The 22236-nt window shown below is 41.0% G+C and overlaps 1 protein-coding gene across 1 annotated transcript; it reads left to right on the top strand.

Moving 5' to 3' along the window:
* The first annotated feature begins 5848 nt into the window (after nt 1-5848).
* On the top strand, nt 5849-7520 carry NPY1R (neuropeptide Y receptor Y1). Its single transcript, XM_065877790.1, has 2 exons — nt 5849-6697; nt 6812-7520. The coding sequence occupies exons 1-2, from the start codon at nt 5999-6001 to the stop codon at nt 7262-7264; spliced, it is 1152 nt and encodes a 383-aa protein (XP_065733862.1). The 5' UTR covers nt 5849-5998; the 3' UTR covers nt 7265-7520.
* Nucleotides 7521-22236: the final 14716 nt, after the last annotated feature.

Here is a 22236-nt window from a genome sequence, read left to right as displayed (position 1 = left end):
CCGAGACGAGGTGGAGCTCCGCTTCAAGGGCGGCTCTTCCCCTCCCCACCAACCTTTAGGCTTTGAGCCGGAGAAACACCCGCGAGCTTTCCTTCCCGCTCCGCTCTCTTCCACGACCGCCCTTCCCGCTTTAATCATCGTGCTAAAAGACGGATCCGGCAGAGAGGGTAAGTTCCAAGAGTACACCTTTGGAAGGACTGACTTTAGAGGAATCTGTCACCGATGGGGTGAAGGATGAGAGAGGAAGAAAGGACACGCGAGTCCCGAAACGAGCTCTGGGGAGCGGCGGGGGCGCAGGCAGCCTTCGGTTCGGTCCCCGCGCGGGCGGGTCGCGAGGTGCTCCAGACCACCGGCCACCTGGGACCGCCTGCGGTGCGGGGCCGACGCCTCTCTACGGGGGTTCCCTACGGGGTCCGAGTCCCCCTCCTCTGGCTCTGGTGAGACGTCGTCCTCCCTCCTTCGCTACCTTTGGCATCTTTCCCGAGCCTCTGCGGCGTGGCCGCGCTGAGCTTTTGCGGAGGAACGCGCGGCTGGGACGGCCGGGGGAGGAGGGCTCGCGGGTCGGCCTTCGCCCTGCGCGGCGCACTTGTGCGCGGGGAGCGACCCGGGGCCCCGGTGGGCGCCCCGCGCGCGGGCTGCGTCGAGCCCTGCCCCGCGGTGCTGGCCTCTCCAGCCTGGCTATGCGTCCCCAGGAGACATCATACTGTCCCCTACTTCCGAGTTTCCATCGTCCAGCTCTTCAGCTCCTTTACACCGGTGGTGGTGGAGCGCGGCTGGGTAGGAGATTGCGGATGGACTGGAGAGGAAAGTGGCCTAAGAGTGGCCCGGTGGTCTCCAGGTAGATTGGAGAGAGGCCAATGTTCTAAGGACTGATGCTGGGCCAGAGTCAACTAAGTTTGGGCAATGCTCGTTTGGTTCTGGTTGTTGTAGATGTTTTCTGCTCTGCCAGTCTCATCATCATGGGTAGAGACATCTGACAAATGGGTGGCAAATGTGTGTGTATGGGGGGGGCGGGGAGGGAGGGAGTATTAGGAATGAGGACAGTTTGGGGCAAGTTATTTAGTTACACGGTATGAAAAAGGTGGGCGCATAAGCGTGCCGACAGGAATTTTGATTTAACACATCCCATTTCCTGAGTTTGGTAACTCAGGAAAAACCTAGGGGAGGGGAGGGGACAGTGAGCAAGTGTGTCTTGACATTCCTTTTTTTTTTTTTTAAAAGAGTTCTCAGATTTGCCGTGCCCACCAGGACCCTATGGGAAAGCATAACTTGTCGGGTGGCACACAGGCGGGGGCCGGGGAGCACGGAGCTTGCCTGGCTCTGCCTGAAGGGGAGTCCCAGCAACAGCGGCTGTCAGTCCCTGGACTGCAGGCTGCTTCCCCGGTGAGAGCCGAAAGCTGCCGGCCGGGTTCCTCACCCATGACCAAAGACTGAGCGCTTTTCGGTGGGTGACTACTGCTTTATTAGTCTTTCCTTATTGTTTTAAGGCAGCTGTCAGCTGAGCAAGCCCTCCTGGAAGGGAAAGGAACAGAGAATTATGTAACTCATGTGAATAAACTAGCAGTAACTTTGGGAGGATGCATGTAGCAAGGCTGATTTCTTTTGCAAAAACAGGGGAGTTAAGCAGCCGGTTCTGAGTATATGACAAAATTTATCTGCGGCACGTTATGACCAGAGAGCGGTATTCTCAGGCAGTAACAGCTCTAAGAATAGCAGGCAGTAAAGGCCAGCATTCAAATTGGAACGGAGAAGCAAGTTTCCCTTTGGAAGGGGGCTCATTTGCCAACTGGATGTACGTAGTGTCTCTGTTTTGTCTCTAAAAGCACATGGCAGCTATAGTGAGAGGCAACAACCTTTCATTTTTGCAGTGCCTGTAGTGGCATACCTTACTTTAGAAATATATATTGGAATAGTAAATATCAAATCATTTTCCTTGTCAAAGATGATGTATGTAAATTCTTTCCCAATATTATTTTCTGACAATTATTCATCCTTGAGATTATACTAAGGTAGGCTGGAAATACACATTTTATCCAATGCAGAACTGTTTTACCCAACTGGAATGGCATGCACTTAGCAAAGGAGTCTGATTTCAAATACATTAAAAAAATGTGAGGTTTGCATTTTCTGTATAGCTAAGTTAACTTCTACTTAGTAAGAAAACTGCTATTTCTCACAGGATATGTCTAGCAAATATAATTTCAAAGGGATCAGAGTAGAGTTTCAGTATATTTAACCTAAATTCATCTGCAAGAAAACTTTGCAGCCCATACCTTGTAATAATTTAATAAGTGTTTGCGTTAAGTCCCATATGCAGTGAATTTTGTCAAAGTCAGTTGGTAGATATAAACTTTCTTTCTTCCTTTGCACTGCAAACACCTTGGTCTGTGCCTCCGTTATCTCTCACCTGGATTATTCCACTAGCCTCTAAATGAATCTCCCTACTTCTCTTTCCTGTCTTAAGTCCTTGCAAACAACAGCTAGAGCAATAATTTTAAAACAAGTCATAGAACTTCATGCCTTTACCAAAGACTCTCCAGGGAGTCCTCGTCTTTCTCAGAGAAAAAGTCAAAGACTGTCCCACGGAGTAAGGCCCTGCAGCGTCTGTTTCTCCCCTGCTTACCCTCCCCGCTACTCCCCTATAGTCTCTCCCTCATTTATTTCGCTTCTCCTCTGTTCAGCACACGAAGCACACTCCAGTCGTAAAGATTTCATGTTTGCTATTTCCACAGGGGATGCATCCCTGAGGCATCTGCCTGGCGTCCTTCCTCACTGTCGGGTCTTAACTCACACGCCATCTTCTCCGGCAGTCAGAGGCCTTCCCGCCCCCCCACCCCCAACAATCCCAGGTCCCCTTCCTTGCTTTATTTTTCTCCATGGCACTTACTACCGTCTTGTGTCCTGTCTCTTTTACTGATTTCTTTTTTCTTGTCTGCTTCTGCACACAAGACTGGAAACTCAATGGGAACTTCACTGTTGTCTCCACTAAAACCCTGCCTGACACAAAATAGTGTTCAATAGATATTTATTGGATGAATGAATTCTCTTTCAGAAACAATTCCTTTTTTTTTTTTTTTTTGCACAAAGTGGAACATTCCCCTCCCCACATACCATGTACCTGACCTAGTAAAATGGCTCTTATAATTAACATCCATTTGGCATGTCAAAGGACTATGATAGTGTGGACAAGAATGTCCCCTGCCGCCTGCCGTATCAGTAAACAAAGGATGTTGTGGGCATCAAGCCATCAGCCCCTGCAGTCACCCTGGACGGTGCACCTGAGGGGATTCTGGATAGGAGAGAACAGGATACTGGCTCCAGATAATATTTCAAGAGCAGCCCAGACTCTTGTACCTTCCCATACATAGAAAAGTGCTGAGTTCATTAACTTGAGATGTCTGGCTTGCTTTAGTTAACAGCAATCTTTTGAAGTTCCAGCTACCTGCCTTTTCTTGCAAAAACTCCTGTATATCCTGGCTGCGCCCTGACCTCTTCTGAGCCGTCCCTCAGAGCATCTGAGAGGCTGCCTCCCGGGCTTGAGTCCTCAGCGAGTCCGCCGAATAAAACATAGCTCTCAGCTTTTAGACTGTGGATTTTTATCAGTCGACAATAGAATTCAGCTGTTGATGTTAATAGCAATCACACAAGAACCTATTATTCCATCTGTGCACCTACTGTGTCATCAACACGCTTTTATTCTAAATCTAATATTCGCAAAGTAGTATGAAATATACGTAGTACCTACCTTCAAGAGACAATATTACAGTTATGAAGGATCTAAGGGACTAAATGGAGCTTTGAAAGATGGGTAGAATTTGGATACGTGATGAGGCGTTGTAGAGGCGAAGATGCAGAAGCTAAAACGGGCCAGGGCACTTGGTGCCTGTGAAGGGACCTGCCCGCCTGGTACAGAACATGCCCCGTGGGGTTGTTAGACCGGGAGTGCAAGGCAGAGTAGCGGTCCTCAAGTGTCAGGTCCAGGAGGCTCAGTGGTCCCTACCTTGTGTGTCTCACCTGGCACTGTGTGCAGAGGGGGAGCCGTGGGTAGGGCGTTAGAGGATGCATTTTCCTGTCATGCTAGTTCTACTAATGAAGAAAAACTCAGATACCTGTGCAGTGACGTTCACTATCTTGCCAGCAACCTGACTAGGACGTATGATGCGAAATTTTCTTGAATTCTTTAGGGCGAAATTTCCAAAGAATTTTTAGATTAGCGCTTGCTTGCTGCAGGTTTGTTCTCAGACACTGAGAGACACAGATATTCTCTCTCTTTGGTATTCTTGAGAGAAAAGTGTGTTACCAAGGAGGTTCAGGAGTCTTTCCAGGCTGTTGACAAGAAGAGGGGAGAACGTTTCTATAACGTTCACACTTGATACCTTTCCTAGTCCAGATAGATGCTTTCATTCTCACTAAGTGGTAGCAACCTTTCTTTTTATTCTTCAGTTTTATAAGTTGTAGTTTTATAATAAAAACACCCCATATTCTAGAAAGCAAAAGTACCCATATTCTAGAAAGCAAAAGCAAAAGGGAAGGTTCAATAATGGCATCACTTAAAAGGCAAAAGCATATTTTGTTCACTAAAGTTCTTGTCTCCTTTTCAATGGAAGTAACTCTGCATGATTTTCTTTATTGTTCTCACAGAAGAAAGAAGTGCAATTCTGTTTCTTAACGCAAGCACAATGGCCTGTTAATTAACATAAGAAACCCCAGCTCTTATATTTACTTAATAACGTAAAGGAAATCGGAGATTTTTTTTTTTAAAGGAGCTTTTAAGCTCTACAGGACTGTTGTCTGTGATTTGTTCTGTTGGTAAGAAAAGAGTATTCCTATCACAAAATGCTGTGAAACATCAAAAGTACGACTACAATTTAGATCCCTGCATTGTATCTGTATACAGTCTAGTGGGGAGGGAGGATATTTCCATGAAGAAAACCTTAGAAATCCTTTGAAAGCTTCTGACATGTTAATAATATTATAGAATCTTAAAGGCAGAAAGAGCTTCAGAGTTACCCAGTTGAATCTCCCACACAATGTGAGAACTTCCCCAAGCCTTTCGAGGAGTACTTACAAACTGTTGCTTGTGGAGAACTTGCTGGTTTACAGACAGTTCATTCCATTTGATTAAACTTTTGTTCCTCATAATGACGTGAAATATTTTTAATGTAATCCACTTCCCTTGGTCCTACTTCTAACTTGAGAGGACATAAGATTCTGAGCCACAAGCCAGGGACCACATGCTACCCATTCCAACGTGAGAAGATGTTTGTACCCTTCCTAGTGAGTCTTTTCTGGATTAAACATCTTCTTTTCCGTCAGCAGTCCTTCACAGGACAAAGTTTCTTGATGTTTCACTGTATCGACCATCTCCTTAAAGAGCAGTTCAGTGTTGGTGGGGCTATTACTACAACTTGATAAATTCTTTCTTTTTTCTAGTAAGAGGAAGAATTAGGTAAATTTTTTTTGTTTGTTTTCCTTTGTTGGTGTCATATCTTTTTCATATGTTGTAATCGGTCTTTTTTTTTTATACCTTCATATTCCTACAGTGTTTAGGAACGTGCTGATGGTCGTTCATGTAAGACTTTGGGCATGAGATTTGTACACACCTTACTAATGTACAGACCACTGCATTTTGCTGAAACTCAATGTGAAAGCAACATCAAGTTAAAAGTATTACTAAAGTTGTTTTTCAAATTGTTTGCACTGTTTCTACTATTTAAAAGAAGATGTATATATAGAATACATTTTGTTTATTTCAGTGTCTTCCCTTTAAACAGTACTATGAATCAGAATTCGTTTTGACTGCCGTCAATAGAATTAGTAATGCAATCGGTCATTTTCTCTTTACAGGTTGTTCAGTTCAAGGGAATGAAGAATTCAGAATAATTTTGAGAAATGGATTCCAACATGGAGAATAAAAATAAGTTGAGTCTTTGACCTGCTTTGAGGAAACATATTGTCCATTTGTCTAAAGTCATCTGTAATAGCCAAACCAGTCAAAATGAATTCAACGTTATTTTCCCAGGTAGAAAATCATTCAATCTATTATAATTTTTCAGAGAAGAATTCCCAGTTTTTGGCTTTCGAAAATGACGATTGTCATCTGCCCTTGGCCATGATATTCACATTAGCTCTTGCCTATGGAGCTGTGATCATTCTTGGGGTCTCTGGAAACCTGGCCTTGATCATAATCATCTTGAAACAGAAGGAGTTGAGAAATGTCACCAACATCCTGATTGTGAATCTTTCCTTCTCAGACTTGCTTGTTGCTATCATGTGTCTCCCCTTCACGTTTGTCTACACGCTGATGGACCACTGGGTTTTTGGTGAGGCAGTGTGCAAGTTGAACCCTTTTGTGCAGTGTGTCTCCATCACTGTGTCTATCTTCTCTCTGGTCCTCATTGCCGTGGAACGGCATCAGCTGATCATCAATCCACGGGGCTGGAGACCAAGTAATAGACATGCTTACGTAGGCATTGCTGTCATCTGGGTCCTTGCTGTGGCTTCTTCTCTGCCCTTCCTGATCTACCAAGTATTGACGGATGAACCGTTCCAGAATGTGACCCTTGATGCGTTCAAGGACAAGTACGTCTGCTTTGATAAATTTCCATCAGACTCTCACCGGTTGTCTTACACCACTCTTCTCTTGGTGCTGCAGTATTTTGGCCCACTCTGTTTTATATTTATTTGCTACTTCAAGGTAAGAAAACTCCCACCTCCCCCCCGCCACCGTTTCCGTTTTTACCTTCTTTCTCCAAGAGTCCTCATTCAATGAGTGATTCTATTTGAACTCTTTATTTTTTCCCTCCTGTAGATATATATACGCTTAAAAAGAAGAAACAACATGATGGACAAGATGAGAGACAGTAAGTACAGGTCCAGCGAAACCAAAAGAATCAACGTCATGCTGCTGTCCATCGTGGTGGCGTTTGCGGTCTGCTGGCTGCCGCTCACCATATTCAACACCGTGTTCGACTGGAATCATCAGATCATTGCTACGTGCAACCATAATCTGTTATTCCTGCTCTGCCACCTCACAGCCATGATCTCCACCTGTGTCAACCCCATATTTTATGGCTTCCTGAACAAAAACTTCCAGAGAGACCTGCAGTTCTTCTTTAACTTTTGTGATTTCCGGTCTCAGGATGACGACTACGAGACCATCGCCATGTCCACCATTCACACGGATGTTTCTAAGACGTCTCTGAAGCAACCAAGCCCAGTCATGCTTAAAAAGATCCACAGTGATGATAATGAAAAAATCTGAACCTGCCGTAGCATTTGGTCCCAGGTGACATCTGCTTAAAACCAAGCACAACCCGCAAAGACTTTAATTCCTGTTCTCCCAAGGAATAGGGTTGAAATCATTGAAGAAAGATCAAGATTTTCTTGTCTTGCTTTTTACTGCTTTTGTAGTAGCTGTCATAATTATATTTGGAACAAAACGTGTGGGCTTTGGAATCTTCTGGCGATGGTTTTGACCAGACATCTTTGAAGTGCTTTTTTGTAAACTTATGCATAGAATAGAAGGGCTTTTATATTGTATTTATTAGAGGGAAATTTCTTTAAAGTATTACTGTTCATTGACTTCAGAAGCACTACACCTGATGCTCTCGCTTGATTGGGCCATCCTTGTTCGATGAGATCGTCAGTAGATTGGGCATTCCTGTGTAAGGCTAGGCGTCAAGCTTCAGCCTGTTACAGAGGTGATGGCATGCAAAAGCAGCATTCAGGGTGTGAGCTAAAAGAGAGTCTGTGTCCTCTATGCCTAGTCTGAAGTCATTCAAAAGTGATTTGCATTTTTTTGAAAGTTTAAGACAGGATTTCATTTGCTCCTAATTGATTATCACATAAGATAAAAAATACATTTAAAAGTACTCCTCAGCTGTGAATATCTTGGGGAATTGGGCCACCCACAAGGATTAAGTGGGACAGCAGTTCCCTAACTTTAAAACTATTTTGGTACCTGACAACCAAATGATTTCAGAGCAGTTCGTTTAACAAGGAAATTAGTATTGCTGCATATGGTTGGATTATATGTATTTGAATTGATGGTCAAGAGGCTTTCCATTGTTCACAGACTGTTCAGTGTTTGTCAGGCTTCCTCGCATAAATACACACGTAATTCAAAGGCATTTATTTCCAGCTTACAATATATATAACCACAAAGTGTATTTTCTATACATCAGTGCCTATATACTAACTCATTTATAACTTTCAATGTCCATCTTTCAAAGGACACCGAGGTACAGTGTTGAAAGAATGTCCACCCTGGGTAGCAGGGGTAAATACAGGAAAACTGAGGACACCTCACGTAGCTCATCTTAACCTGTGTGAACTGTGTGCCTGTGGAATCTTACCAATAGTGCACTATGGACTGGGGGGTTGTGTCATGTTAATATACTTCATTTCATGTACCCTGTAATCATGATTGAGCCTCAGAATCATTGGGAGGGAAGATATTTTAAAGAGCAAGACATATCTTTGGTGTATTATACAGACATAGTATTAAATGTGTTTGATTTTAGAAGGGCAGACATTTTCTTTATTAAAATTGTTTCTGCTTTTTCTGAATAGTCTCTTTTGTGACTCTCTTTAGCTTCTTTTTTTTTTTTTCCTTTTTTAGCCCCTTGTCTTCCCTCCCATGAAGTTCTGCAGCATCCTCTGTCTGCTTGATGATGAAGCATTTTCTACCCTGTGGTATAACCCTTGATGGTCCAGCCTCTCTCCTTGGCTTCCTGAAGCTTCATGAAGGCAGAGACTGTTTTACATGATTCTGTGTCTCAGTGCATTTAGCAAAGTGCCAAGTACCTAGAAGGTTTTTTAAAAAAAAATTTTTTTTAAACAATTGAATGAATAAATAATGACACAAATCCTTCCCTCTCATTATTATTATTATTTTTTTTTTTTTTTTGCGGTACGCGGGCTTCTCACTGTTGTGGCCTCTCCCGTTGCGGAGCACAGGCTCCGGACACACAGGCTCAGTGGCCATGGCTCACGGGCCCAGCCGCTCCGCGGCATGTGGGATCTTCCCAGACCGGGGCACGAACCCGTGTCCCCTGCATCGGCAGGTGGACTCTCAACCACTGCGCCACCAGGGAAGCCCCCCCTCTCATTATTGATCGTACTGACTTTACATTCTGAAATTATCTTGGACTCCTCCTCCTAGGTTCATCTTTAGCAAGGAGGTGTTTTCTCTTTTATTATGTCACTTTCTAAACTAAGCAAAATGACATTTTAGATTTTAGAAACTTGCACGATTTGTCTCGTAAGACAAGTATTAGTCTTTTGCATTGAATGTTAATATGAGTTCAAATTATAGCCTAAGAATGACTTTTAGTTAACAAAGGAAAAAAAAATTCTAAAACCAACCTTTAACGTGTATTGGAAAATATCATCATCTTTCCTTACCAAAACCTGGAATTTGGAACTACCTGGTGTTTTCTGCTTTGGGGGATGAATGGGAGATTTTGTCTTTCTCTACTTAGGTGCTATGGAAACAAACTGCTGTTTGAGAACAGCCTGAAAATGCAGGTGCATTCTTGATAGCACATTTGCTGAGATACCATTTCTAAAATCTTCATTTAGCCATGTAGGCTGCTGATTCCTTAGCTTTTCAGAAATAATGACCTGAATACCAAATTCTTCTCTTTTATCCAAAGACGTCGATGAACTAGTGGTAAAGTCTAGGGTCGACCACAGATCCACTGTGATTCAAGAAGAAATAAACATGCATGTTAAATACAAACAAACCAGGACTTCCCTGGTGGCGCAGTGGTTAAGAATCCACCTGCCAATGCAGGGAACACGGGTTCGATCCCTGGTCAGGGAAGTTCCCACACGGCGCAGAGCAGCTAAGCCCCTGCACAACTACTGAGCCTGCGCTCTAGAGCCCGCGAGCCACAACTACTGAGCCCGCGTGCCTAGAGCCCGTGTTCCGCAACAAGAGAAGCCACCGCAATGAGAAGCCCACGCACCACAAGGAAGAGTAGTCCCCGCTCACCGCAACTAGAGAAAGCCCGCGCGCAGCAATGAAGACACAACACAGCCAAAAATAAATAAATTTACTTAAAAAATAAATAAATACAAACAAACCATTGGGTTTTCTTTAGAATAAAACTCAATTGTTGGCTTAGTACAAGAGCATAATTATAATGTAGCTTATACAAATTTAGAAGAAGATAACAGCCAGCATTTTAAAACACTTAACCTGTGCAAGTACTATGTCAAGGGCTTAAGTACCTGGGAGGATGCATGACCGATGTGACCACATTACAGAAGAGACAACCAAAGCTCAAGTTGAAAAATTTGAGCCCCTTCCTGCGTAGCAGGTGCAGCAGGAACAAAACCAAGGTCTGGCCAGTGACACCAAGCCCATCAGTGTGCTGAACTTACGATAGAGTTTTAGGAGATCATTTCTCTTTCTTTCCTTACAAGGGACATTATTAGGACGTAATACCATTCACCTTCATTCCGATTTCAGCTGCAGAAAAGACTGAAGTGGAAGAGTGGAGGGAGAATGGCCATGATGATTACAAGAATTCCCTTTTCAGTTAATTCTACTTGAAATAGTATTTGATTATTCTTACCACCTTTATTTCTTTACTGTTAACTGGATATTCTCATCCACAAATTTCCAAGGATATACACATGCACATCATACTATATCTTCAAAATTTGACAGCCAAGGAAATGTGTATTTTGACAAAGTATTCCTCCACGACAGTGAAAGTGGTGGAAAGAGGCCAAGTTAAGCTGAAGTTCCAGGGATAACGCTAGCCTTGTTCAGAGAGTTCCTGGGCACTACTAGGTCCATCCTCACAGCTGGGATTGCTTTCTCAGCAATCAGGGATTCTTCTGGAATGTAGTTTCTCAGTGAGCATGAATTCTTTCATCGTCTCCCTATTTTCTTTGTCTACTTATCCCTGTGGGCCATCAAACAACATGTCAGACTTAAGAGTTGGAGCCTATGAGAAGGAGAGCATAGCTTTCTAGGGCAAATGAGTAAGATTTCTCAAATTTCTTTCATTTAATGATTCCTTTATTAATGTATTTGTGTGTGTGTACATGCAACACATTGTATGGATGTGAATACATATATATTTTTAAACATATAATTCTACAATGGGTTTATTTTCATTGCTATTATTTCCAATCAAAATTATCACATACTTTGGGCTTTCCTGGTGGCGCAGTGGTTGAGAGTCTGCCTGCCGATGCAGGGGACACGGGTTCGTGCCCCGGTCCGGGAGGATCCCACATGCCGTGGAGTGGCTGGGCCAGTGAGCCATGGCCGCTGAGCCTGCGCGTCTGGAGCCTGTGCTCCACAACGGGAGAGGCCACAACAGTGAGAGGCCCGCGTACCGCAAAAAAAAAAAAAACAAAACATAATACAGTTTACTTATTTTGCCTATGGTCCATATAATCCATGTGACTGGCTGAAAAGTGAGTAGTAAAAGCTATCAAGCAAAACATTGTGCTTTTCCCAAATAACAAGGGAAAAAAAAAAGGTGGGACTGACTTATTTTTCTTGTTTCTGTTTTTATTTCTAAACTATATTTTACAGGTTGTTGTGGTCCCCACTCCTTTATGTATGTATATATGTATTCATCTTGAGCCTTAATATTTTATGGCTTTTAAAAAAAATTAATGAAATGAGTGAGCATCCATATCAGACATTTTCTCTAGTTCCATCAGTTTTGTTTGCTCTCTTCCTTCCTTTTGGAAGACTGTTTTGAAGACTGCTGTATCTATCCTTTGCATGCATTCCCCCTAGGTAATATCAAATAAACTTTAATAATAATAGCTTCCAGGTATGGAACACTTATCTGTTGGGTGCTTATTATAATTCATCTCTAATTCCCACTTCAGGTTTGTATTATTGTTCCCATTAAGGCTCATAGAGGTTCTATGACTTAATCAAGGCCATGAGGTAGCAAGTGGTAAATTCTGATTCAGATATGTCCAGCTTCAAAGCACGTGAACTCTGTTCTATCACATCACACACTGCCCTTTATGGGCATAGAGTTTATCCAAAGGCCTAACAGAGGGCAGGGGACAACCATAGAAATATGGCTCAGGAAAAGTTCCAGGTAACCTTCTGCTGTTGCCATTATCCATTGAAACAAGCATCACCTGTTATAGGCACACTGTTTTGGTAATTAGGCATGAAAATTACATCAAAATCTTTTATAGTGTTGAATTGTTTTATTAGCACCAAAGCAACTTAGATTCTATAGACACATGGGATATGCATAAAATGTAATCGTTGCTTTCAAGGGGTAACTTTAAATGAAATTTAATTTAATTGAAAGAAAAGACAGGCAATACTTTCTGTGCACCGATCTCTCTGGGCCTCAGTGCTCTCATTTGCAAAATGAGGAGATTAGACTAAATAATATCTAAGATAGATATAAGTGCCAAAATTATGTGATCCCATTTAATTAAATCTAGGAATGAGTTAATAGAAAGGGGAGACCTAGTTAGGGACTGTTTGCTATACAATATTCTACTGATAACAAATCCTTTAAGAGGAGGTATCATGTAAAATAGAGACATGGTTTAGCAAAGTAAGAGAGACGGCTGTGCCCTACATGAGCAGACCGGGGAAGGTGCCAACATAAGGCTGAGGTAGACTGCAGGAGGGTGTGGGGGAGCTGATGAGGAAAATGCACCTAGTTTTCAAAATAGACAATATTTTTAAAGGTCATATAAAGGATATTTTGCAAGTTGGAACAGAACAAAATATTTAGAAATATATTTGGGTATGAATGAGGTTGTGGAGAGGAAAGCAAATGGACCAAACTAACAGACTATACACAAAATAGAATTCAGAATTGATGTGGGTTATACTAAGCATAGGGTCATAGAGGCCAGGGCTTGTGGTATGGCTCAGGGAAATCGAGAACACCTGCAGTGAGTATTAAAAGGAAGACTGTGATCTGTCTTCCAATCAAAGGCTTGGAATTAGAAAGTACTGATGCAAAATGACAACAAATAACAAAGGCAATAAAACCATCTCATTCTGAATGGAGTAAAGGGGTTATCAATTGACTAATTGTTTCATAGAGGCTACACCAATAGTTACCAATTGAGCATTTAGTGCCTCACAATAAGCTATAAGTTGGATAATGTTATTATTTTACAGATGAGAAAGCTGCAGCTCACAGAGACTATAGAACATTCCCCCAAAGTCACAGCAATTTGCAAAAGGCAAATTTAATCCTACATCTGGGCGACTCCACAGCATGCCTACCTAAACACTGAATTACTCTACTTCCCACTCAAAGCCAAACGGTAGTCTTTAAAGTTGTATACTTGACTTTCAGCTTAAGCACCTGCATGCAATAAGTCTTATTTTTTTCAATCTCAAGATATTATGGTTAGCCTATATTTAATGGTAAATAAGAACAAAAGACAATTCAGAAAGAGAAAGACAAATACCATATGACATCACTTATATGTGGAATCTAAAATATGACACAAATGAACTTACCTGCGAAACAGAAACAGACTCACAGACATAGAGAAAAGACTTGTGGTTGCCCAGTGGGTTGGGAGGTCGGGGAGGGATGGACTGGGAGTGTGGGATTAGCAGATGTGAACTATTATATATGGAATGGATAAACAATATGGTCCTACTGTATAGCACAGGAAAATATATTCAATACCCCGTAATAAACCAGAATGGAAAAGAATATGAAGAGGAATATATATATATATGTACAACTGATTCACTTTGCTATATGCACCAGAAACTAACACAACATTGTAAATCAACTAAACTTCAATAAAATAAATTTTACAAAAAAGAACACAAGACAATTTTGGAAAAAAAGTGCGAATTCTTTCAAGGAAATATCATCTTCCCATTTAAATGTTTCATTAGGGAAAACTGTACCTGAATATAATTAAATAATGTGTTAAAACTTTAAAAATCACATTTCAAATAAAGTTAGAATTTATAATTAAATAGCCATGATTAAGACTCTAAAAACCTCAGTATTACTAGAGTGTATTAGAAAAAAGTCACCCAAATAAGAAAAATAGGAGGAAAATAAAGTAAGCTAAAATGCTAGAAGCTGTATACTAGGGTTCAGTTAAGAGCTTTATTCACACATTTTCCTTTTGAGGGAATCACAAAGTTGGCACTTTGGAAATATTTCAATTGCTCCCGGTTTCTAAGTCATCTAACACTTCTTTTGTTTATTTTTCATGCTTCCTGTAGTTTGGACATCATATTCCCTTTCCAGGTAGCTTTGTTTGAACATTTCGACACAGTAGTCTTGGCTGGAGACTGGGTAAGGAAGAAACAGCAGACTATAAAGTGAAGAATTTTTATTCAACCTTTGTTTAGCAGAATATGCCCATCTCACTATCAGTTTATCTGAGAAGTAGAAGAATGGATGTCAGCAAAAGGTAGTAGCCATTCAGTTCCATTCAACTAACACTTAATGAGTAGCCCAAATGGTACCAGCCAAGTTCTGTGGAAGATGCTGGCAGTAAAACAAGACAGTCCTCCCTCTTGACAGGCATTAAGTTCCATGGGAAACCTACACAGAAATGCATCTTTTTAACATGTAGCAGATGGTGAGCATAACCCCAGATGTACAGTCACAGTTTTCTGGGAGGTACTTAAAACTGAAGGAAGTTTCTTGAAGGCCCCTGAATCAAGCCTTGGACGTGAGTAAGAGTATTAGCAGCACAAGTCTGTCTACTGTGTGACAAGAATTACGGAGGATCTTCACTTGGCCAGGTAATAGAGCATACAACAAAATTATCAGAATTCTTTTGCTTTTCCTATGTTCTACAAATTTATGCATTCAAAACAAAAGTTATCTTTAAATATTTAATAAGAACAAGAATTATTTTAGTAGAGAAAGGAGCTAACATTAATCAAAAGACAAATGTAAATGAAGTGTCAGCTGACGTTCATAGTACTGGAAAAATAATTAATACATCCAAGAATCCTGCTTCTCTTGAACATGTTAGTTCCAAGTCCAGTCATTGATGGGATCAGGAGGTGATTAAATACATTTAGGTTGATTGAGGAAGATGTGGTATTATCTGGGCATCTGTGGTATAAGTTGGAAATTCAAAGGGGGTAGGTACATGTGACACTCAGGGCAAGTTCATTTGTTTCTTTCTTTTTTTTTTTAACCTTCGAACCCATACCCTCTGCAGTGGAAGGGCAGAGTCTTAACCACTGGACTGGATGGCCAGGGAAGTTCCTTGCTTTAAGTGGAAATTCTTTTTTATTCAAACAATCAGTTTTGGGAACAGAAGCAATTTTCCTAGTTAGGGTAATCTTGGGGTTCTCTATGGGTATGCAGCTATTATTATTTCTAATTATCTTGACTTATGTGACAAAGGTATTTCATTCCAATTTGCTGTCCAAGTCTCTTTATAGTAGCCAAGTAAACTAAGTGGAGATCAAGGGGCATAGCCTGTAGGTGAGTTGCACCAGGGAGACCCAGTAGTATGGCTGTCTTGATATTAGGGCTAAAGAAGGAGCATTGCCCACTGCTGTCACTGCTGTTATATTAACCGACAAACAGCCGCACACAAAAGAAGATGAAGCTAGAAGACGCACGAAAGGCCATTTTCAGTGTTGCTTAAAGCCTGACACTAAATCCCTTAAAATTTGCATTCATACCTTGTATTAAGTAAATCCACTACCCCTTGTTCCCTAGCTCTTCCTTGACCTGTTAACTTTTTAGATGTAAATACTTCATATTTAAATAATGTTTTGCAGTTCATACACCATTTCTACATAGTTTGCTTTATTTAGACATTTTCAACTCTTCACACTAGATAATTATTAGCTCCACTTTACAGATCAGGAAACCGAGATTAAAAGAGGAAGAGAAATAAGTTGTATTTATGCCTACCCGTCTTTAAAAGCCTTTTTAGGTTTTAGGGGGACACCTGTCCCTCATTTTATAGGTGAAAAAACTGGAAATTTAAGTTAAGATATTTAAGGTCACAAAGCTCGTAAATGGTGGACCTGGCACTTGAAATCAACTTTTTGACCCTGGAGTAATTATCAACATGATAGATGATTGGAATCACATATTTTTAAATTAAAATTCATGTGTCTGGCTTATATCCCAGACTTCCTTGGGACTAAGCAATCATATGTGAATTTTGAAAGCTTCTGCAACTTATTCTAATGTGCTCCACTGGTTATGACCCACTGCTTCCCCATTTGCTTCTTTATTATAAATTATCTTCTCAAACTAGACTTAGATCGTCAAGAATCATTAATCATCTTTTAAAAATGACTTCTTAATTTAACTACATTTAAACATCTTACATGGAATTCTGATCATTAATTTGGTCATTAATCATTATGAAACTTGACTGAAAGATATCCAGGTTTTTACTAGCCTGTAATACCCTAGATATGTTTTTATATTATAATGACTTAAAACATCTTAAGCACAAAATTTAACAGTTAAGACAATATTGGTACAGAAATAAATCAGTAAAACACATAGACAGTACACCAATGGAGACGTCCACATTTTTAACTAAATGAGTATATATTTGGGTATATAAAACGAGTACCCAATCAGGATCATCATTGTTGTTGTTGACAGAAGTGTTGCTACAGAGCAGGGAGTGGGGTCTTTCCCTGTAGTTCTCACATGAGGAAATTCAGGAAGAGGTCAGTAACGGGGCACAAGCTTCCAGTTCTAAGGTGAATTAAGTCTGAGGATCTAATGACTATAGTTGATAACACTGTAGCGAATAACTGAAATTTACTAAGAAAGGAGAACTTCAATGTTCTGACAAGAAAAAAAGAAGAAAGGCAAATATGTGAGGTGATGGATGTGTGAATTAATTCTATGGGGAATCCTTTCACAATGTATACATGTATCAAATCATCACCCCGTACACTTTAAATATCTTACAATTTTATTTTTCAATTATACCCCAGTAAAGCTGGGGGGACAACAATGTACTGATATCCATATTTCATTTAAAATACTGTTAAGAAAAAGGAAAAACTCTAGAAAAATTGACAAAATATTTGAAATTCACAAAAAGGGAATTCAGTTTGTTGCTAAACATATAAAAAGTGTTTAACATCATCAGTAGTCAGGAAAAGGTGAATTAAAACTACAATAAAATACCATCGCACACCCATAAAGTTGGCCAAAATGGGAATGGTATGAGTTTACACTTACACTGCTGGCGGGAGTGTAAGTGGGTACAACCACTTTGGAAAACAATTTGGGGTTAGCTAGCAAAGTTGAAAAAATGCATATCTGATCATCCTACAATTTTAACCCTAGGATAGAACTTGTAAAATCTCTTGCCCATGTGGAACAGAATACACTTGATGTAAACACTGTCTGTAGCATCATTGCCCTTAATTATCCAAACTAGAAGCAATCCGAATGTCCAGTTAGAATGGATAATCATCATATATTCATAGATCAGGATATGTTCTAGCAACAAAACTAAATAAACCCTGTTTCCTTCCCAAATCTTCCACAGATAATACTTAATAAATGAAACTAGACAAGAAATCATACCTTTTGTATGATTTCACTCATATGAATTTCAAAAAAACACAAAACTAAACCTCATTTTTAGGGATGCACACATATTTGGGAAAACTATAGCTAAAGTGTTACTGTCAAATCAGGGCAATTGTTACCTCAAACGGCAGGAAAGGAAGGGGATCCGGCAGAGGCACACAGCGGGGCACAGGACTCCTTGGAGGGCAGCTTATTTCAGTTCTCATTCTGGGTGTTCTCTTTATAATTATTCATTATGCTCTTCAATCACACCTTATATGAGCAATTATGCTGTATGTGTGTTCTGTTTCTCAATTTTGAAATGGCTTTCAAAAGACTGCTTAAGCAGAAAAACCTCACATAAATACCGTCAAATCTGAGTATAATTAGAATTTGGGGTAAGGATAAATCTTATGCCTGGTTTACTGGTGAAATATTATATATATGTATAATTATTAGCACCCATCAACTGGGTTACCTTTGTATTGCCATGTGGTAGGGAGTGGTTGGGGATTCTGGAGCTGCTTTTTCAACTAAAATACACATTTTAGACAATAATCTCTAGAAATCAGAAAGTGACAGTACAGCATTGCTGCTGGTGAAAGTAACAATGGGGCTCCTGTAGGCGAGGCACGGTGAGGGAGATTTTAATCAGCATGTTTACCTTGGTATGAATGATACTCCCACTACTTCCTGTGTCCAGAGTGTATTATTAATACTTCTGTGGGTAACATATCTTCCTTCCAAGGCCTTTCCTTTCTTTTTTGTTGTCCTGGGTATTTAGGAAAGGGCTGTGATTTACCACTGGGTGATTCTCACATGAATCTTTTCATAAGAGTCTGATAAAAAGGATCAAACAATGGATTTTTATTAAAATATAAAAAATAAAACTATGGGCAGCATGGCAACAGATTTGGTCATAAAACCAGTGTCAGGACTAAAACATATTTACACATTAAATGAGAACATTATGAACACGCACACAGAAAATAGAGCTTAGCACGGCAATGTAAATGGAAACCAGCCCTTATCTAATTTGACACTTCCAGGATCCTTCACCCTTCACCATCCAGGGAAATAGAAAAGAACTAAATTACAGACAAATAGGGGTGTTCCTTCCATCATGTCTAGATTTTTCCTTTTGGCCAAGAGATGTACTACTCCCTTTTTAATTCTGACTCATGGGTCATGGTCCTAACAAACCAACCAGAAAATGATGACTTTTCTGAAATGAGAGCAGTTTTTAGCTCTTATTTAACCAAGTGCAGCAGTCAACATCCACTTGTCACTTGGCATCTGTCAAGTGCCTTATATATATTATTTCCTTTAATCCTCACAAAATTTCGTAAAGTAAGCAACATTACGCTCCCACTCTACAGGGGAAGAAACTGAGACTTAGAGAGATCGAGAATTTTGCACACGGCAAACCAGGGCTCAGGGAAGTCGGAAGTTAATCCCAGGAGCCTGATTCCAGAGGCCACACCTTAAAGATTCCAGAGGCTGCACCTTGAAGACAGTCGCTAGGATGGTGCCCGGACAGCATCCTTAACAGCCTCAAGTAATGATGGCAGATTTTAGAAGCACATAATTTACTCCCAGAAATTTTATCCATGGAGAGTCTAGCATGGGTGATAAAGAACCAGAGACATTTCTGCACCAACGGAAAGACTTTCATCTGTAAACCCGTCAAAAGCTTCATGCTGGGCTTCCCTGGTGGCGCAGTGGTTGAGAGCCCGCCTGCCGATGCAGGGGACACGGGTTCGTGCCTCGGTCCACATGCCGCGGAGCGGCTGGGCCCGTGAGCCATGGCCGCTGAGCCTGCGCGTCCGGAGCCTGTGCTCCACAACGGGAGAGGCCACAACAGTGAGAGGCCCACGTACCGCAAAAAAAAAAAAAAAAAGCTTCGTGCTGTCTTGTCAGTTGACATCCCCCGCCCCCAGCTGTGTTCCCATGTCCCTCCGTCACTGCACTTCTCACGTTATCCTGTCATTTGTTTACCTTTTGCTTGTCTCTACTAGATCTTGAAAACAACTAAAGAACAAACTTCAAATTCTGTGTCCTCAGTACCTGGCCCAGGATCTGGAATATAGTAGACATGATAAATATTTCTAGAACCCGGATTAAGCAATAATACAGGAACAGTGCTTGTACTTACTAGGCACTACTCTGTGGTAGGTAGGTGCTACAGGAGATGTTCTTGTGTGTTATCTCATCTACTCCTCGCAGAATTCAATGGGGTGGACGTCTTGCGTTAGCTTTACCTTTAAGCATAAAATTATAGGCTTAGGTTTAACTATGAAGAACTTGCTCAGGGTCGTATAGTTAGTAACGGTGAAACCAGAATTCAAACTCAGGACTGTCTGATTCTGGAGCCTTCCCTCTCAAACTCTGCACTGCCCTGTTCTCGTGTCTTAAAATGAAAAACTTTTATTAGAAAAAGTCATGTTTAACTGGTCGGCTCTCTTTTTTATATGACTTTATGCTAATCTTCACTGCGTAGGTTAGTATTTATAAAAATGCCTCCTGAAATATCTTTAATTTCCTGGATGGATGATTCCTTAAGAGTTAGACCCTTCAACCTTGTTGTAACCCTGCTCCAGAAGTGCATGGGGAGAGAAATGAGTAATGCTTCTCCTCTCTGGAGGGCAAAGATTGAAGAGCTGAATGGGGAATGCACGTCCTTGCTGACTGCATATTAGATATCAGAATACAATGGCACTGGGTGACAGAAAACACAAATCATTCTTCTGAAATGCAGTCGCTTAGCTTTTAACAGTTCTGATTGTCTTCAAATACAATCTGCACTTATCTAAGGAAATAGAGAATAATGCAAAGAAGACTCCAAGTTGAGGAAAGGTTAAAATCATTCCCATTAACCATCTGGAATATGGTACAGACATTGTGGTCTGGTTCCATTTAAGCCTGACCATTTTTATTAAAGTTAATTTTTTTCTAGACAATATGCTTTCTATCTTTTGCTAATGAGAAACTTAAGGAGCATTACCAGAGCTGGAGGAACAATTTCACACTTCAAGCAAGACCTTGGGGAAAACGTCAAGCCGCGTATTTGAAATAGAAACAAACAAAAAAAAAGAACCACTTGTTCTGGAATTTTTTTCAAAATTTGTCACAATAATGTGAAATCTTTTAGAAATATAAAATAGCTTTCTCTAAAGTGATACAATTCAAAAACAGTCCAAAGGAAATGCTCACCAAGAATTGCGTATCCATAGCAATTTAAGGATTGTGAGGTGCAATTATTCCTGCAAATAAAACCAGTGAAACTGTGATGCTGTCAAACTACGAGGCCAAGATTCAGCAAGAGCTGTTACTGTTTTTCCTTCCATTCTCCCTTTTACTTCCCATTCAAACAACTGTGCAAGAAAATAGGATAAAATAAAAGACAGTCCATAATTGGGAAGGATTGACTTAGGTAGGCAAAAAGTAAACCATTTACATTGCTAGGTGGTGAATTACCTACCACTGGGGATATTGAAGCAGAATATCAACTGCTGCTGGTCAGGAGATAGCAGGAGGTCAAGGACTAAGTTCTAGTTACAGCCTTTTCCCAAATCTGAAGCTCTATGATTCTCATGTTCATTTGTACTCCTAGCTTGTGCCCTCCTGCTGTGAGGTCCTCCTACCCACCCTCGACTTCATCTTTTAAGGGCAGGATCCACTCTCAGGTCTTTGACCCCTGCCTGTCTGGAAATCACACCACTGGGTCCAGGAGCAGCTCTGTCCAGAAGGTGTTTGAAATGGAGCAGAGGGTAAAACCATCTCTGTGCTTGTCCAGGGTTGGCCTACCCTGGTCCTCCTTCCTTCCTGATCCACATCTCTGCCTAGAGACACAGCTGGTGAGAGGTGGGCTGGGATTCAATAGAAGGGCTGGCTCCAAATCAACCATTATCCTAGGTTTTCAACAATTGAGCAGTGGAATCTCAATTTGTTGCTGCTCGTGTCCTGGCACAGCTCGAAGGTTACAGGGTACAAAAGTCAAGGCCATGGCCAAGCCAGACTGTCAGAGCCAAAAAGATTCTCTGGCCCATCATCCAAGCTACCGTGGATGCCTCGAGGGTATCCACTGTATCCTTTCAAAGAAATGAAACTGCATTTCTGCTGATAATATCCTACACGAGGGAATGCTGGCTATGGAATTGAATTTGCATGTGCCACCTGAATTGGAGACATCACAGAATTATTGAATTAAAGAGAGAAAGTATCTTGGAAGATCTTGTACTTATAGCTTACACTTTAGAGATGGGTAAACGGAGGCTGAGTTGGGTTTGGGTTGGGTTTAGGGCTGCCATGGGCTCTTCCTTCACACCAGGCTGTGGAGGCGGGCTGAGGGTCAGTAACCCTCTCTGTGTGTTGAGGGGAACTCAGGCATTGCTTTTTCCAACAATTACAATAAAATAATTACAATAAAATGAATTTTCACAGGAGCAGGGGTGGCAGAGGAAAGTGCTATGAACAATCCCGCAGCAGATAAGATCTCAGAGCAGCTGGAGGAAAAGGGAATTTTAAATTGACAGTGTATAGAATTTGAAACACCTGTTCTGACTTCAGATAGAAACATTCTCCAGGACTAATTACCATTAAAAAAATGTTTCATATGTAAAACTGGAAAAAACATGTCTTAAATGACTTGCTAACCTGTTTTCTAATTATTATTTTATAACTATTTAATTTTTCTATTCTTAATTTGAAG

This window comes from Phocoena phocoena, chromosome 5 (assembly GCF_963924675.1).
Source record: "Phocoena phocoena chromosome 5, mPhoPho1.1, whole genome shotgun sequence".
Lineage (NCBI taxonomy): Eukaryota > Metazoa > Chordata > Mammalia > Artiodactyla > Phocoenidae > Phocoena > Phocoena phocoena.
Note: the sequence above shows the minus strand (reverse complement) of the source record. Positions and strands in the feature narration are given on the sequence as shown.

Excerpts from the sequence above, each read along its gene's own strand:
- NPY1R (XM_065877790.1), top strand. The coding sequence starts at position 5,999 with ATGAATTCAACGTTATTTTCCCAGGTAGAAAATCATTCAATCTATTAT. Across the intron at positions 6,698-6,811 it reads TATTTATTTGCTACTTCAAG|ATATATATACGCTTAAAAAG; the intron begins GTAAGAAAACTC and ends TCCCTCCTGTAG.